General features: G+C 41.4%; 1 protein-coding gene across 1 annotated transcript in view; it reads left to right on the forward strand.

Annotated features, from left to right (window-relative positions):
• Nucleotides 1-871: 871 nt before the first annotated feature.
• Nucleotides 872-18055, forward strand: part of lrp8 (low density lipoprotein receptor-related protein 8, apolipoprotein e receptor) — a 152192-nt gene continuing 135008 nt past the window's right edge. The window contains exons 1-2 of the mRNA XM_054602128.1: nt 872-992; nt 1983-2108. Coding sequence (XP_054458103.1) covers nt 926-992; nt 1983-2108 — 193 coding nt within the window. The 5' untranslated portion in view covers nt 872-925. The remainder of the gene's footprint in view (nt 993-1982; nt 2109-18055) is intronic.

The following is an 18055-nucleotide window of genomic DNA, read 5'->3' on the forward strand; positions in this document are numbered from 1 at the left end:
GTTTGTAGGTATTAAACAAGGCAGATGTATGGTGTAAATTACATAGACTGTATGGTTACTTCCTATTTCCTCGTTAGGCTACTTCCTTTTGGCTATAGCCTCAAATAGCTTTTAGCTAACATTAACTAACCGGCAAAAGAGTGGCATTAATCCTCTTGTTCAAGTCTTGGTGCATGGAGTAAAATATGTCCCAACATTTTAAAATATATTGCTTATAGCCCCCCCTCCCACACACACCAGACACCTTCCTCCAGTGACTATACATACTTACACCTTACTGTTTATACCATACACTGTATATATCTTGCATTTCATTTATTATTTATCTGTTATTTGTACTGTTATTTATTTATCTAGTATATTGCACTGCACCTTTACTGCTTCTTTTTGCACTTCTGGTTAGATGCTAAAACTACATTTCGTTGTCCTGGTACCTTTACTCTGTGACTCAATGACAATAAAGTTGAATTTGAATCTTATAATAACAACGCTTATTTTTCCCTATAGCTTTTTTAAATGACTTGCAGGCCCTTGATAGGCTTTATAAAGTACAAAAAAAAAAAAAAAAAAAAAAAGTTTGGGAAGCGTCCTCTGTACGTTAAGCAGTCCTGCTAACACGACAGAGTTGATGTAGTTGCTCTACCTACTACATCCACCGCAGGCTCCATCCCCAGCCAGCCCGCCCATAAGCGTCACTGATTCAAGGGAGAGGAAGCAGAGAGCCCGGCTCCGATCACACACACACACACACACACACACACACACACACACACGTTCACACGCTCCGGAGCAGAGGCGGAGAGAGGAAGACACAGAGTGAGAGAGAGAGAGAGAGAGAGAGAGAGAGAGAGAGAGAGAGGCTGGGGATCCGTCAGTGGCTCTTCACTTGCATGAACACAACCGTAGACCCCCCCAGGATCTAAAGATGTGGACGGAAGTCGGGAAGCTGGTGTTGATACATTTGCTACTCACGGAGCTCCGTTGCGCTAAAGGTAAGAAAGACACTTATGCATCACATCGCTTTGGGGATGTCTCCGTGCGTAGTCCGCGTCTTCCTAATTGCTGTGCTACTACGCCTCTCAAAGACTTCTGTCACAATGCATAATGCTACGGCTCACACCTGGATCTCGCCACGTTTTTGCACCGCACAGCAAACCAGCGATCTGCGGTGGCATGAGGTGACAATACGCGGAAGAAAAGATCCGTAAAGCCGTAACACGTGTCTAGATGCAGTAGGCTGGTGTTATTGCTAGTAAAAAAAAAAAAAAAAAAAAAAGGATGCATGTGGTGATGTGGAGGCTGCAGGGTCGTGTGCTTGGTGCTTTTGTAGCTGTAGCAGAAACAACGCTTTCATAGATTTGCCAAAACACATCTTTGTGTTGAAGTGCCAGCAGGACACTGGTGGGAGGCAGCACCAAAGCGTGTTGATACACATACGATACAAGCAAGTCCATCATCAGCATATTATAACAGGAAAGATGTGAATCATGTTGTGGGGAATGTTATTATCATGGAGGAAGCCTACCCACAGTGTTGGAAGATTAAGAGCAATTTTAGCTATTTACCATTTTACAACCCACAATACTCAGGACATAATTAGTGATATGCTTATTTGCAATAAAGGTATGTTTGTATATCTTTTAGAGGCTATTTTGAAAAATGGAGATTGTTGCAATTTACCAGTTCATGTCACAAACAAGAAACACAGCCACGTAAACAGTTGGCCCCTCTTTTGCCTTAGGCTGGTATTGATGAAGCATTCTCACTGCCTCCTTTCTCTAAATGTCTATTAGACTCCCACCACGTGTCTATCGCTATGAATAGACTTTCTTTAAAGTGACTTTATTACATTTTATGTTATTCAAAATCTCATTTTCAGTGAATGTGAAGTCTGCATTTATTCAATCTTCACATTCTGATCACTTAATGAACCAAGGAAGTGATTGACAACTTGTTTTTTTTTATTTTTTATGACAACATAGGAACTAATACGGAGTCGGAGTGTGAAACAGGGCAGTTTCAGTGCAAGAACGGACGATGCATCCCAACCCTGTGGAGATGTGACGACGATGATGACTGTTCAGACAGTAGCGACGAGGAGAACTGTCGTAAGTAGCCCAGAAAGGCAGATAAATCTAATGTTTCCTTCGCTTGCTTCAAAATGGACCCCAAATGTTTTTATGTGAAGTATCAGAAAACTGCCACACATTTGACACCAGATCATTATTTGATAATGAGCACGCATCCTGGCACTTGATATGAGCAGGTACATAACTGGATAAATGCATATGCTGTATATAGCTGTAACTTCTAAATGAAGTTGTACTGAGAATAAGCTGCTTATCATTTTTGCTCTGGGCCCCTCTGGAATCTCCCGTTCTGTTGTTAGTCTGCAGACGTCGGTTCAGAAACTGCTGATCCTGGATCATTGGTCAGATCACATGCGCACAGGAATTTAACTAATTTCTTACTTATTTTATTCCTAAGGAAACCTCTGACACAAGGAGAGCTATGGCCCTGCTGGGTCAGAGCAGGGCTAGTTCATGATATTATTACTGTTATCTTGCTGTGACTGTAAAGATATTGCCAGTCCTGTTATCAGCTCACCCTGCTATACTGTCTCATAATGCTCTGGATATATATATAATGGCTTCACAGATTGTGTCAAATCAGAAATAGCATGATTTAAATTGCAGTGTTATGTGTCATGACTACTCACTGCTGAGTAATGCATCATGTTCTAATGCAAATACTGTTATGTGGCTGATCACAAAGTGGCTGCTTTTCTGTTCTCATGGGTGCCTCTGCTTTTGTAGACAGGAAGATTGGAATTGGAATTTCAAGTACAGAATTGCATATAAAACATCAGACAATCAGTTATTGTATTATGTCCTTTAGGAATATCTGAAAAGACCCGTAGTACGTGGTTCTGGTTTGACTGGAAATTGCGTGGACAACCAGCCGAGTAATCATCTCTTATAAATTGGTCATGGTACTAATTGCTTGAACGGTTATATTAGCGGCCAATTGATTCATTGCTTATCTTTGGGACCAGCACGCCAAACCCATGATTCTCTCATCTCACACGCCCACCGTGAGGGTGGCCGCTGAATATCTCGGGAGTTTCATGGATGAATGCCGTGACATTTACCAGCACGTCTCATTCACCGCAGAGACTGATTGGGATTATTGGACATTTATTGGGCAATACTTGATGGAAGTGGAATTAGATTTTAATGAGCTCTCCTCCGCTCCATCAGGTGTGGTTTACTTAGTTGTTTCTGTCGAAGAGTTTCTCAAAGACAATGTAGAAATGGTACGTAAGCCACAAGGTGACAGACTGTTCTTTTAACTGAGCCACTTTGCCTGTGGCAGATATGTGCTCTGCCACTGCCTTCTCTCTTCACTTCTTTTGCTACATATACTGTAAGCTTCAGAAGTGGTTATGCTTTCCTGTCACTTTCTCAACCTCTTCACCTGCTCAGACACTACCTTTTTATCTACTTTTCACCTTTTGCTGTGCCTTACACTCTCTTTTACAACCTCCGTCCCTTGCCCGCTCTCCCTTCCTACCCACCTTACCCTCCGTATCCTTTGAGTGCTTCAGCCATCAGCCTGTGCTGGAAGTTGGGTGCCTTCTAAAAAGCTGTCTGACGTCCCCAGCATTGTATCACTCACCCCCCATTTTTAAATCTCCTGTGGGCACCTTGGCAGTGCGAATGCCAAAGAGGCTATGCCCACTCGTCTTATGCCCACAAAGATCATCAGCTGACAGGTTGGTTGGAGATAAATCCAACAGTGTGACCCTGGTTGCCGGAGTGATGCTCAGCAGCTGGCAGTGTGCCAGCCCTTCCAGCAGATGCCAGCACTGCCACTGTGCCCCCCCCTCCCTCCCAAAAACCCAATATCACCAGAAGAGCTCAGCGGAGAGGAGAAAGAGGTTGAGGTGGAGAGGGTGTACCAGAAAAGATGGGACAGATTTGTCTGAGAGGAACGGGACAGTGTAGAGCAGAGCTCATGATGAAAATAGGAGCATTTTGGAAAATGTGCATGGGAGGGGGCAAATGCACACCAGAGAGGAGATGTTGTAAAGAAAATGAGTTTAACCTAGCAAACCCAACACATTTTACTTCACTCGTGGTGGTGTAGACAAGCTTAAGTGGCCTGGAACGTGCCATTTAAAGTAGGTGTGCATCAATTGAATCACAATGCTTTCATTTACTTAGCATCTTTCCCACTTCTTATTCGACGACTTTGACACTCATATTTCTGCCACTGCTCTTTGCTTCTGACTTCCAAATTGAATGTAAAAATATGATGTCTATAATGGAAAAAGGTGTCAAATGTTTCTAATGATGATACCTAAAATCCATATCATAACAAGTTGAGATACCTTAACAATGATACATTTTTGATACATCTAAATATGATGCATTGATCATTTTAAAAAAGGACTTAAAAATATATCATCATATATCTTTTGGTGCTGGCTAACTTCCGATGTTTGTGGTAAAATGCCCCTGGATGTTGTAGCTGTTCTTACGTTAAATGTATGGGATTGAGACAATGCATTTATAACTCACTGAAATTGGTTTCCAAACAAATCTGAAGCAGGAAATACTCCATGCAGTTATATAATGGTGCTCCACCTGGTGTTTGCAGCGCGAAAACTTAATTGAGTACTTGTGGAGGAAATTACAAATGCATAAGAACATGGCATGCCACTTTGTCATTGTGACATCATTTCCTGTCGGTAGTCAAATCACCCATCTAGTTCGCTCTTCACACACACAGGTCTCTCGCTGCAGGGATTACCCCTTTAACATCCTCCCTCTGGCAGCTGTATGAGAATAAGTCTTGGTAGATTTGGTTGTCTTTTGTGCCTTCGTCTCTCCTTTCTTTCTTTCGCTCTCCCTTTCTCTCCTCCTCCTCCTCCTCCTCCTCCTCCTCCTCCTCCCCTCTCCTCTCCTTCATTCTCAACATGCCTCTTGGTAGATTTCGTTCTTGTTGCCCTGGGAGACAGTAAAGTGGTGGTGGTGGTGGTGATGATGGTGATGGGTCGGTCGGGAGGGGGGGTTTTGCATGCATGTGCTTCCTTTCTAGTGATCAAAACACTCATGCACACATGTATGCATTTGCACTGCACCTCTCCACCTCTGCACGGCTCTGTATGACCTATATTTATACTGTGGAATATACAGAAAAAAGGCCGTATGGGTTTTTCAGGGGATTTAAGTGGATTTAAACATGCCTAATCCAAAGTGCCACTGTAAAATCATCTCATATCTGAACCTCATGTTAGCTTTCAATTGTTCTTCCTTTCACTCTGTGCAGAAAAAGAGCCAAACATTTGTGAGTAACATCTTCACAAATGTGAGGATTTGCTGCCTTTCTTTGTTTTATATCATTGTTTATTGAATATCTTAGAGTGTTTGGATCAGCCTTTATTGTCTTCCTTTGGAGAATAAAGATTGTTAGGCTACAAAAGTGTGTGTGCATGACACCTGATTCACTCAAGGAGCAATCATAATGGAAATAAGAGTTAGTTTCAGCCTTAGTAACACACGGCACTCGAAAACACAGCACGTTGTAGGATTGGAACAAATTCTGAATCCTAAACCCTCAATGAGCCATGAAACCCTACTGTTTCACAACAGTAACAAACAACGGGATGGAAAGAGAATACCATAATGGTGGGAAGAAAGTTCTTGTTGAGCTTAGTGTATCTGTGTGTGTGTGTGTGTGTGTGTATGTGTGTGTGTGTGTGTGTGTGTGTGTGTGTGTGTGTGTGTGTGTGTGTGTGTGTGTGTGTGTGTGTGTGTGTATGTGTGTGTGTGTGTGTGTTTGTGTGTCACAGCAGGACAATGAGTCTGAGCAGGACTGAGAAGGGGAGCGTCTCCTCTGCAGTCTGAGACCTGCTTCCCATAGAGGAGACATCACAACACATTTCACGCCACTGCCCTGTGTTTGTGTGTGAGGCCAGGCGTTCTCTCACGCACACACTCACACACACACACACACACACACACACACACACACACACACACACACACACACACACACACACACACACACACACACACACACACACACACACACACACACACACACACACACAACAATGTAATAAGAGACTGCAGAGAAACGCTTCAGGCATAAAAGGCATTGTACTGATAGGCTCACTAAAACATATTTTGGTCACCTGCTGTTAGACACACGCACACGCACACACACACACACATGCACACACACACACACTGCCTGCTGTTGCACAGGTGAGGTCAGCCTTTTAATGGGGGTATGAGGTCAAAGAGAGCAGTGGCTTAATCAATTGTACACAAACATAACCACACACACACACACACACACACACACACACACACACACACACACACACACACACACACACACAATAAGTGTGTAGTAGCAGGGCTGTGTGGCGAGACTCCAAAGGAAAACACACACTCACACACTGAGCTGAACTATGGGGTTCAACACACTGGTCATATTTATACTCAGTACTTCTTTTTTACATTTTTTATTTCTATTCTGCTGTATCCAACACCTCCGTCCATTTAAAACCACAAACACATGGTGAGACCACTCTCCATCATTTGCTTTTCTGTATTGGACTGAGGACATAATGTTGTGTGCAAGTATGTGTGTGTGCGCATATATGTGAAGAGTGTACGCAGTTGCAGTGCTCCAGTCTTCAGAGAAAGAAACCCAGGGACTGTGCCCTGGGACTACTGAGGCACTGTGGGACTCTATTTGTGTGTGTGTGTGTGTGTGTGTGTGTGTGTGTGTATGTGTTAGGGCCAATCAAATTGGCTAGTATTAGCTTATTACAGATATGTCAGTATCGGCACATGTGCTGTTTGAGTTGTTTATGTTTTGGAATATTTTTATTCTCGTTTATTAGAATCGGCATTGGCACCAAAAATCCGTCATCCAACAGGCTCTGGTATGTGTACGTGTGTTCCAGCAAGTATGTCTGTCGGTTTCATCCAGTCAGATTTGTGTGTGCAGAGAAAGCTTTTAACAAATAAATTATAACATTCAAGACACACATGTCACTGAAGTAAGCCTATTTTTGGGGGAAATTGGCTGGTAATTAGCTGTTAAAGTTGCCAGACAACTTTGGCCTTAACGTGGGTCTTATTTCCATAGTTTTGGACAAAAATTGCCAACTTCCCTGTGTTCAAATGTGCTCACTTGCATGAGTTGATTCCTCTTTTGGGGTAATAAATAAAATATTGCTTTAAGTGAGGAGAACATGGACACAAACTCCATGCATGTGTCCCTGAAGCCCCATGCTAACACTTTCACTTACTATTGTATGTTGGATGACTATCCGATATTGAAGGAAAGGAACATTAGAGTCAGCCCTAAAGCTAAACACTGACGCTTAACAAACAAGGCTGCATCTGACAGTTCTGACAGTTCTGTGTAGGAGTTTTGAAAAACATTACATAAAATACATAAATAGTTTTTAATGACGGATAATTATCTCTGCTCCCAAAGAAATTAAACATGTTGGACAATGACTAATACGTTCCAAAAACAGTATCAAAAGTAAAACTGGATTCATTTCATCAGCTATACTAGGGTCCTCATATATGTTGTGTTTTATACACATTTATACACATTAATGCCCCAATCAACACGTTTTTATTAATCAAACATCAGGCTTCTTATTTCCACATGATGCTAGTGTCCTTTGTCCCTCTGTTGACATATTAAAGAGTTAGAATGCCAGCTGGCCAGTCCTCCCTAAAGCAGGATGCATGCCTTGAAGATTGAATATTTAACATAATCAAGAAGACACGTGCAACATTGCTAGCCTGACAGTTGACAAGCCCCAAAATATGGCAGGGCACCTTTGTCAGATACTGTATCATGCCCTACAAGCTAACAATACCTGGTGTGCTGAATAGGTGTTGGGTGCAGTGGTGCAAAACAGCAGCAGGGTAATTTTAGCTGAGGTCAGTGCTGGCCTCAGGCGTTTGCTCTCTCTTTCTTTCTATTCCTCGCTCATTTTTGCCCACTTTCTACCTCTTGCTCCCTTTCTAGCTACCCGTTTCTGCATTTGTTACCCCAGTCCGTCTTTCACCAGAGCTCGGGTGTAACAGCTCTGTATTGACATGAAGGGCAGGGGGTATGAAATACAGCAAACCTACAAGGAAGAAATGGTTGCTGTGAGAGAGAGAGAGAGAGAGAGAGAGGAAGTGAGACTGCACTTTCCATCTGCATACTTCTAATCCAATTAGTGAGTGTCTCAGTGGGTTAGAATCTGCACTGTGAGAAGTATATGTTTGTGTGTCAGAGATAGAAAGAGAAAACTAGGAAGGACCAGTGAGTTCGCCTCGGCCTGAGGACTCATTCCTCTTTGTGTGACACACATTGTCTTTTTGTTCTCTCTCTTATTCTCTGTTCTTCTCCCCTCATTGCTTCATTCAAAATAAGGGCATATTTATCAGAATAAGGTTTTCTTGAAATTCAGTGACTGGGTTTTTTATCGGGAAAAACAGCAAGTTGATCAGGACGGCATCAAGAAACTGAAAGAGCTTGATAACATTCTTCAATATAATCTTCAGTTTTTTAATTAGTAGGTTCTGGTTGGTTTAAACTCATTGCGCAACAGTTCAAAAGTATCTTTGAAATAGTTTCAATTTTTTAAAATGTGTGTAAAATTCAAATGCACTAGTCATTAGTTGGCACACTGGAATGATTCCAAATTTAACAAGAAGCTCACACCTACCAGCTCTAATAATTCTTATCAATTCCTGTGTGAACGTGCGATGTAAGAGGGGTCACTTGTCGTGATGAGCCAAAAGGGATATATTGCAAAACTGTTAAGTTCTGTTCAGCTTTAAGGAGCCTTTCAGCTTGTTTTAGCTCATTGTTTTGATTTTGGCCGCAACTTTAATGTTTTGGTTCATACTCATCACTCTGAACTGCGGTTTTTCCGAAAATGACTTGTTTTGTGGATGCATTTTGAACACTTTTGTAAATTTTGTTCACAAAAAATAAATAAAAAAAAGTGTTCAAGGCCTCTGGTATCACCTAAGGAACAATGTGGCTCACCCTGAACATAGCATAACTGCATTTGGCCTGATGACTGATTGAGAAAAGTACTAAACAGTTCAAAATAATTTGCGGTTAAACATATTGTGGACAGAGAGGGAAGAAGTGAGTTAGCAGTTTTTAAGAGATGTCAATAAACTGCAACAAACTTAGTTCTGCTAAAGAAAAAGGGGAAGATGTGAGTGATATTTATCTATTTATTTCAGAAGTTTAATTCCTGTTCTTTCTCTCCTGCTCTCTTTATCCCTCTCCCTTTCTGTAGGCAGTACCCCACTCCCTTCTGTCTTCTCTGTCAGAATTAGCTTGTCAGTTTTGGACAGATTACCTTGTGTTGTTTGTCTGCTCTGCTGCAAAGTCACTTATTGTTCAAAGTCGAACTCCGATAACGCTACAATCCTATTTCACCGCCGTGTGTGTGTGTGCATGTTTAGCTGTGTATCATTCTCGTGCGTCTCTTTGTGCCGGAGTTGTCGTGTTTAGCTGTTGTTATCCTCCCCCCCCTTACCCAGCCGTGTCTGACAGGGTATCATGGCATTAATCCCCAGCTCAGATTAACCGAATATCTCAATGTGCCTCCATTTTATTATTTACATTTGCTGTAATCCTGTTTTTCACCTTGCGCTCTGTTGCCTGGTATATGCAATCGGGGAGAGGCGAACGAAGCGACAACTAAGAATGCTGATGAATAAAACATGGCTGCTAATACCAGTCTGCTGGGCTGACACAGAGACACGGCCCCTGACTGCCGCATGTCAAAAGTTTTCACGAGAAGTTACTCATGGAAGTTACAAAGTGGAGGAAAGAGAGTTGACTCCCTATTCTGATGACATTGCCTCGATTTCTCTTACTCCAGTTACCATCCCTCAGTCGTTCTCTGTTCTGATTCATTCACTCTATTTTTTCTCTTCATTTCTCTTTGCTCCGTTGCTCTAAATTCTACCGTTCTTGTATTGTCTGGCATTTCTCTTCCCACTCCTCTCAGTCTTTGTCTTCTACTGCAGTTTGGGTCATTACATTCTACCCTGTTCCAGTGTCTCTTGTCAAATAAAACAGGAAATGTTCCACTCACCGTGGCGGTGAAGCAGGAAGTCAGTTTTGAAAAAAGGAGAAGAAAAGGTTTTGGCAAACTTTGGTTCATGCACCTGTGTGTCTGTGGATGTTGGTAGGAATTTTTGCCGCTGTGTGTTTGTTCTCAGTGGTGAAACTAGATTTTCTGGGCCAACTTTTGCAGAGAGAAAGCAGTTGGAAAGAGGCTTTGAAGGTGTCAAAAAAAGGAAAAGAACCCCGAAAGCGTATATAAACTCAGATCTCACCCTTATATCATCTGTGTCATTAGGCAGCAGAAAACACTAGCTGATGCAGATGCTAAAACTATATACTTATAATACAGATTGAGCTGGGGTCATACAAATCTGATGTACTGAAATGCTGAGCTTGTTCTTCTAAATGTAAAAATTACAGCCAGTAAAATAAAGCCATCCATCATAGTAATAATAAAGCACTTGTAAGTGTGTTCAAAGTGCAATATGCTTTAAAATCTGTTTTGTCAGTCACTTCTATTCAGTTGAACGGAAGAAATACAGACATAATGCATTCACTGGGTTCTCTCTGCATGCAGCGTTTGCATTCCTATTGTTGCACAAAACATTATTACAATACAACATTGTTTGCAATTTTGCACAACAGATTACAGCAATCTACATTATCTATGTGGCTGAATCAAACGTTTGTACCTGTTCCACAAATACCACACCAAATATGCCTTTCAAATGCAACACCTGTGTTCTTGTCTGTTTTTGAGGAGCTAAACCAACTGCAGAGCACATCCTCCATCCACCGTGGCCTTCTGGAAACTGCTGATGGGGACTTTTCACACTTATAGACCAAGCAATAATAATGCTTTCAAAAATTATTTATAGCAGTAGTTGACATATTTTCATATATTATTCTCTTGCATGTTCCTCCTTGCCCTACACCTTTTCTTTAGCTTTTTCTATCTCGCTCTCCTTGTCTTGTCCCCTACCCTCCGTCTGGCTTTTGAATGAAGCTGTTTATGTAGATTACACACCACACACCACACACCACACACACACACCACACACACACCACACACACACACACACACACACACACACACACACACACACACACACACACACACACACACACACACACACACACAAGGTATCTCCTTTATTCACATGCCTTCCCAGCTAAGCCTGAGAATGAGTCTTTTACCTTGAGGGGATTTTGCTTGTCATTTGTTGTTTTGAGAGGAGGGGTGCACTCTTTGATGATATAGCTATAGTGTTCAGTAATACACGTTTGACACAAAATCTCATAGACCCTCTGTTTTGGGGATTCACATATGGATTAATCTACCATTTTTTTTACCTCTAGCATGCTTAATTATCACAACACACTGACACCGTCAAAATTAAGGGGCTGGGGAGGCGGGGAGGGGTGATTAAAGGGTGAGGAAATAGCAAAGGAATCAATTGTAAGGAGCACATTTTCCACTCGCTGATTGACGAGCGAAAAAATAGGCCGCCTCTCGTTCTGATTATCCCCTGAAACTCCTGATAAAAAGTCATTTCTGTTGGAGCTATGATGTGGGGAGTATTGGACTGCGTTTGAAGTAAGAAAAGCTGCTGTGCCGTAGTTGCTGGAGCAGCGTTGGGAGTCTCTCAGGACGTATTGACGTTCAAAACGTACTTAAGCTATTTGGGATGTTTGCTGCTTTGCAAAGCTTTCAACTTGCAGTTTAAAGATGCTACGCTTGCGTGGATGAACCAAATGTAGAAAGGGAGAGCATATTCTGGTGGGAGGAATGAGCCTCCGTCTTTCATGCTGGTTACGTAGCGATGGATGAAATGTTTTCATCACATCTCCTTTCCTGCTCCGTCCTCTCCATCCGTCTTTGCCTTCTTCAAGGTCCCCTTTCTGTCTTTATTCTTTTCTGGCATGTGTTCACAGGGGCGTTTAACCAACGACAGCCCTCCCTCTCTCTCTCTGTGCCCTCCACCCCCACACCCTATTATGTGTCAATGCAGCAGAGCTTGAATGTTTGGAAGCAGGGTGACACCTTCTCAATGGGGCCTGAGAGGCCCCCGCTCTCTCTCTCTCTCTCTCTCTCTCTCTCACACACACACGTTTAAAAAGATGCATTGTTTTGTATGTGTGTGTGTGTGTGTGAGCATAATGGATAGTGACGTGACCTTGCATGCAACATCTGCATTATCTTGTTGGGTGCAATGCTTGTTGCAAGAATTTTCAAACCCATTATCTTCCTTATTTTCAAAGAACTCCTCATGTTTTCATTAGCTGTTTAAACCTGGGTCTATATTTGATGTCATTGTGTGTTTGCAAATAAATTTCATGAGAAAAAGTGTATCAGAGGTTTAGTATGATTAAATAAAGCAAGTAGGTGGTTGGCTTAAACATTTTACACAGGGCTTTAGTAGGAAGAAGAGAGGCTAGTGCTGCACACGCACACACACAAGTCAAAAATAAGCTTTGGCGAACAACCTCATAAATATTTTGAGCAACCAACTTAAACACACACTTATTATATTGTAATAAATTTCCACAGCACAAAGCTAAACAGCTATCGTTAGCGGCGGTTACATTGACCCGTTTAAATCAATATAAAATATTAATTGGGCAACGCAAAATTATAATGTTATCGTGATGTGTTCAAATGCAATCTCGTAAAATTACACTTTTGGCGAGAAACTTGAAAAATACAGTTGTTGAAGGAGATGTTTTCACAGCAATGTACGATAGCCATTATAGAGGGAATTATAACCTTTTGAAATTTCTAACACTAGCTCTGAGAAAAAAGTAATGCCAAGAGTTTTTTTTTTTTTTTTTTTTTTTTTTTTTTTTTAAAGCAAGTATTTAAATAAAGATACAAAAATGTATTTTCTAATCATTTGAATTGTGTGTTCTTATGCAAATAACCACTGTAGAGGACAATAACAAAGTAAAAGGATAACATTTAGAATTGTTACATTGACTTTGGGACAGTTTTTCAGTGGTGGTGAAACTGTTAGCCTGAAGCCTGCTGTCTTAGGTCAGGCTTTAATAGAAGCGGAAAGCGGAATCAGCCAAGAAAATTTCAATCGGTGCATCTCTATAAATAACCGTACTGCTATTAGCGGCCCAGCACATATGCAAAAACCTTCACCTGCACTCCCTGTCTCATTCACTCTGTCTCTTGGACCTTCTCTCTCTCTCTCTCTCGCTCACAAACTCACACACACATATGCATGCTTGCACTTATGCATCAGCTTCTTGGCTGCTGTAGCAGGTTGAAGAATGAATACCGTGACCTTTTCTTTGACATACTCATAACAGGAGAACCGGGTTTGTACGAAAATAATTTTGGTTTTGTTTGGTTTTACAGAGTTTTCTCGATGTTGCTTTGCTCTTGCTTGAGATTTTGAATCATACCTGACCTGTGTGTCTTTTGATGTACACACCGCTTTATCTTTTCAAAAGGTTTCTCTATGAGGAGCCACAGCGTTGTCTCTATCTTTCTCTAGTCTCTCTTCTCTTAGTCTCCATCTTTCTCCACATGCTTCTTCTGTTGTGTGCTGCATTATTTTCTTCACATTATTGTTTAGATTTGGTATAATATGTGCCATCACAATTTCTTTTAATTTCCCCTTTCAATTTTTTGTCTTTCCCTCTGTGTCTTCACCCAGTAACTTGCAGGCGGTCTCTAAGAATTTTTTAATTGTAGTCAAGGGTTTTGTGGCCAAAATACTAAATAATCATAATAAAATACTAAATAATAATTTTATTTGACATTATTGAGCAGACTGGGCAGATCCGTCTGCAGGCCACAGATACACAGAAACGACCATGAAAAGGATTTTGAATGGAATTTTGAGCCATGATGAGTAAAAATACTAGTCCTGTTTGCTTAAGTGTGTGAAGCATCGACTGTCACACCAAAAAGGGCAACCAGAATATTGAGATAAGTCTGTTTAGCCAGAGAGACTTGTTAGGGCGTGAATCCCAAGCTGCCATGGCCCATCTGCAAGTTTTCAAGCCTTACTGCCCATGAATTTCAACTTTGTAACGCCTGCTGAGCTCAGGTGGTGCCACAGCTAAATTTACAAAGCCGGCATTTAATGCCCACAAGTTACCATCCCAAAAATATCACCCAAGCTAAATTCCGAGTTCTTTCAAAATTTACAAACCCAGGAGCCAAGAGTCTGGGATGTGTGTTCATATGGGAGAGGTTCGATACTTGAGGTCCACAGATACTTTGGTTAAATCTGCTTAATTTCTGCGTTTAGTTACAAAGAAAAATACATGGGCAGATTTTCGATGACAAAATCATAAAATAGAAATTTTGAACTTGGAATATAAGCTATGTTTTTTTGTTATTTATATGCCTTCCCAGTTATAGGACCCGCTCCAACCATAAGAAATTAACCTCTGAAGTATCTCAAGAAAGGAAATGATTAAGCTCAATACAATAAACCAATGACCTCAAATATGATTTAAAAAGGAAAAAAGTCAGATATTATCTTATTCTCTAACACTAAGCTTACAAAACAAATGGTTAGAAACACAGAACGCTGCCTCTAGAAATATTTAATGAAATAACGACACATGTGGAAACCAGACGCTCCACCACACGCACACATACACTTCCTCCACTCAGCGTGGTGAAGACCCAGTGACCCAGTTGTGACAGAAGGCAGTAGTTAAGAATAATTGGCCCATGGTGTTATAACTGTGATGCGTTTCCCTTCTCTATTGGCTCTATTCCACCTCTTTTGGCCCAGACGAGGTGGCCTTGGTCCAGTTTTCTGTGTGTGACGATGCTTTCATAAATGATCAGACAGCTTAATTAAACCCTGACACTATCTGGATGAAGTGTTTTTTTCATTTGTCACTTTATGTTGCACATTTTGACCACTTCCTGTAATATCGCTTTGTTTGCAGGGGGACATCTCAGTGTTCACCTAGCTTTGGAATATTAGGTGTTGCTGAAAGATACAACCTCAGTTCATGATTTTACACCTTAAATGGACAGGGTGTTTTTAGGTGGTGTTGTCTGAGGTTCTTCCCCATAGTGGGAGTGTTACACACATTATATGGTGGATTGGCACGACTCCCAGTTAGGAGAAACAGGCTTGAGTACCGACACAGGAGCAAAGCAATGCACTGCTGAGCATGGGGAGAACATCGAAACCTGTTTCAGCCCCCTAAAAGAAAGATTCTGCTTAAGTGTATACACTTTATTGGGAATATTTTCACATCTTTATCTTGTTGTCAGACAGCCCTTTCCGAAGGGTAGCTGAACTGAAAGGGGAACTTATCTATGCTCTCTTCAGAGCCACCAAATCTGTTTGATGTGCTCCGTAAAATGGTGGGACTGTAAGATAAAGCAGTAAAAATATTCTAAATAACTTGAATAGTTTTTTGGGAGGTGGGCAGGTGGCTAAAATGTGGCTGCTGTCCTCGTCCACAGCAGTACATTGCTTTGGTCCCATGTTGGTACAGTTGTTTCTCCAAACTGAGGGCTTGTGTTTTTTGTCAAGAGCAGAACACCCCTACTCTCCAAAAAGCAAAAGTGAAAGGTTATTTTTTTGGGCAAAGACAATGTCCCTTTTCTTTGAGTATTGATCCCTAGGTGAAGAGAGAGTTGATTGAAGGTGAGTAACAATCAGAGCAGGCAGCCCATTGTTCTCCAAGATGACCACAAGTCTCTTTTACACAGTGCTCGAAGGCTGTTTTCATTCAAGCAGCTACTAGAACAGGTGGCTGTGTGTAATTGTTTCACACTGAACCGTACAGATGGGGCATGCAGGTGACAGAAGAAGTGACGTATGATAGGTTCTGACATTTGCCTCTTTCAACAAGGAAGTAAAAAATATAAACATAATATGAAAAATATAGTATTAATAAGAATATCATTAGCATAACATTTCTGCCATGGTAGAAATCATTCTCCCAGGGTGATTTGTCACTTCCTAATTTATTTCTATGAAGTTTCATCCCTCTCCTTTGACATAACTCTGCAGGAGATCAAATCTCATTTCATTGCAATTTGCAAGTTTTTGTTCTGCCACTGTCGGTCTGAGGGAGGAAAAGACCATCTGTAATTAAGACCCCTCACAGTTTACCTGATTAATTCTATTCACTTCTCGCTCTTTATGAAAACCATGAATATTGAAATGGTACAGTGTCGTTCTCTCAAAAAGCCCAGACCTCATTTACCCAAAAAAACAATTTGTCAGATGCTTAAAATTATTCTTTCACCAAGATGTTTTTGCAATGTTAAGAAACATTGAGAGAGTGATTGTGTGAAGGATTTGGGGCATGTGAACACCGGTATGTTTTCCCAAACTTCAAACGGCCTCAAAATGTTTTTTATCTGAGTGCACTTAAGACACATTGATCCATTTCTAATGAAGAGACTCCTGCACCTTGTTAAAGAATCCAGAGGGATGACGAACTGTTTTTATCTTGTTCACGCTCCAAACTTGAAAGGTTGAGTTGAGTGCAAATAACGTTTGATGAGGTAAGTATAACAGAGCATGAAATGGAGGGAGCAAGGAAAAATAAGCAGGGGTTTTGCAGGTGATGGTAGGATAACATAGATCTAGTCCCCATTCATACGTGGTTGAAGGGTTGATAGAGAGATGAGAAATGAGTGTGGAAGGAGGAGACACCTAGGAATATCAATTTTAGATAAGAAGATGGACCCGTCATTCAAAACGCATATGCCTATAGTTACTGATAAATCTTTTCGCAAGCTTGTCTTGATTGAAAAAAATTAAGTTTGTAGGCTGCTCAAGATTTAAAGGAGATTTTCATCATACGAATGACAGTTGTCAGGGCATGATCTTAACGAATCAAGGCTCCATCACCAAAAATCACATAGCCGTCAGTGCTGAAAAATATGAGTGTGTTTCAATCGAAAATTGAATTGAATCGTGACCTAAAATCTAATGTGAAATCTAATTGTGGGATATTCAGAGAATCGTGACACCTATTCTACACAGTTATTTGGCCGAGGCTTTTTGTTGGCCAATGGCAGTCATAGCTGATCTCAGGTCACTTGGCAAAATCACAACAAGCTGCTATACGAAGAGCCACTTTTATTTCCCACCTGTCTGTTATAATATGAATAATGCCATCTCTAGTTGAGGTAAATAATGCGACAAATGGCTGAGCTCTCTAAGTTGCTAATGCACAACTCGGTAGCAGCAAACCACCATTATGTGTGTGTGTGTGTGTGTGGTGTGCGTGTGTATGTTTATGTGCTGGTGACATTAATTCATCACATTAGCACCGCGTCTCCAGAGGGTCTGTGGAGATGTGTTCAAAGTTAGCAACCCCCGGCTAATTGATTTCAATGAATGCCACATTTATACTGTACTTCACTTAGTAAATTACACCAACATGTGTGTTGTGTGTGTGTGTGTGTGTGTGTGTGTGTGTGTGTGTGTGTGTGTGTGTGTGTGTGTGTGTGTGTGTGTGTGTGTGTGTGTGTGTGTGTGTGTGTGTGTGTGTGTGTGTGTGTGTGTGTGTGTGTGTGTGTGTGTGTTTCTCTGCATGTGTGTGTGGATGGATGGGTGGGACCAATCTGTACAGTCAGAGTTTTTATTTAATGAGATCAATGCTTTCCTTCCTGTATCCCCAGATGGTCACAGTAGTATAAGGTGTGTGTGTGTGTGTGTGTGTGTGTGTGTGTGTGTGTGTGTGTGTGTGTGTGTGTGTGTGTGTGTGTGTGTGTGTGTGTGTGTGTGTGTGTGTGTGTGTGTGTGTGTGTGTGTGTGTGTGTGTGTGTGTGTGTGTGTGTGTGAGGGAAGGGGCTGCGGGGACCTTGGGCAGATAAATCTTTAATCATGTGCTTGCTCTCATGTTTCATTTAATTGCCCCCTAAATCCATAAAAGGATGACGGCATTGTGGTTTAGTGTGTTCCAAGGGTAGTGGGAT

Source organism: Anoplopoma fimbria, chromosome 8 (genome assembly GCF_027596085.1).
Source record: "Anoplopoma fimbria isolate UVic2021 breed Golden Eagle Sablefish chromosome 8, Afim_UVic_2022, whole genome shotgun sequence".
In the NCBI taxonomy this organism is placed as follows: domain Eukaryota; kingdom Metazoa; phylum Chordata; class Actinopteri; order Perciformes; family Anoplopomatidae; genus Anoplopoma; species Anoplopoma fimbria.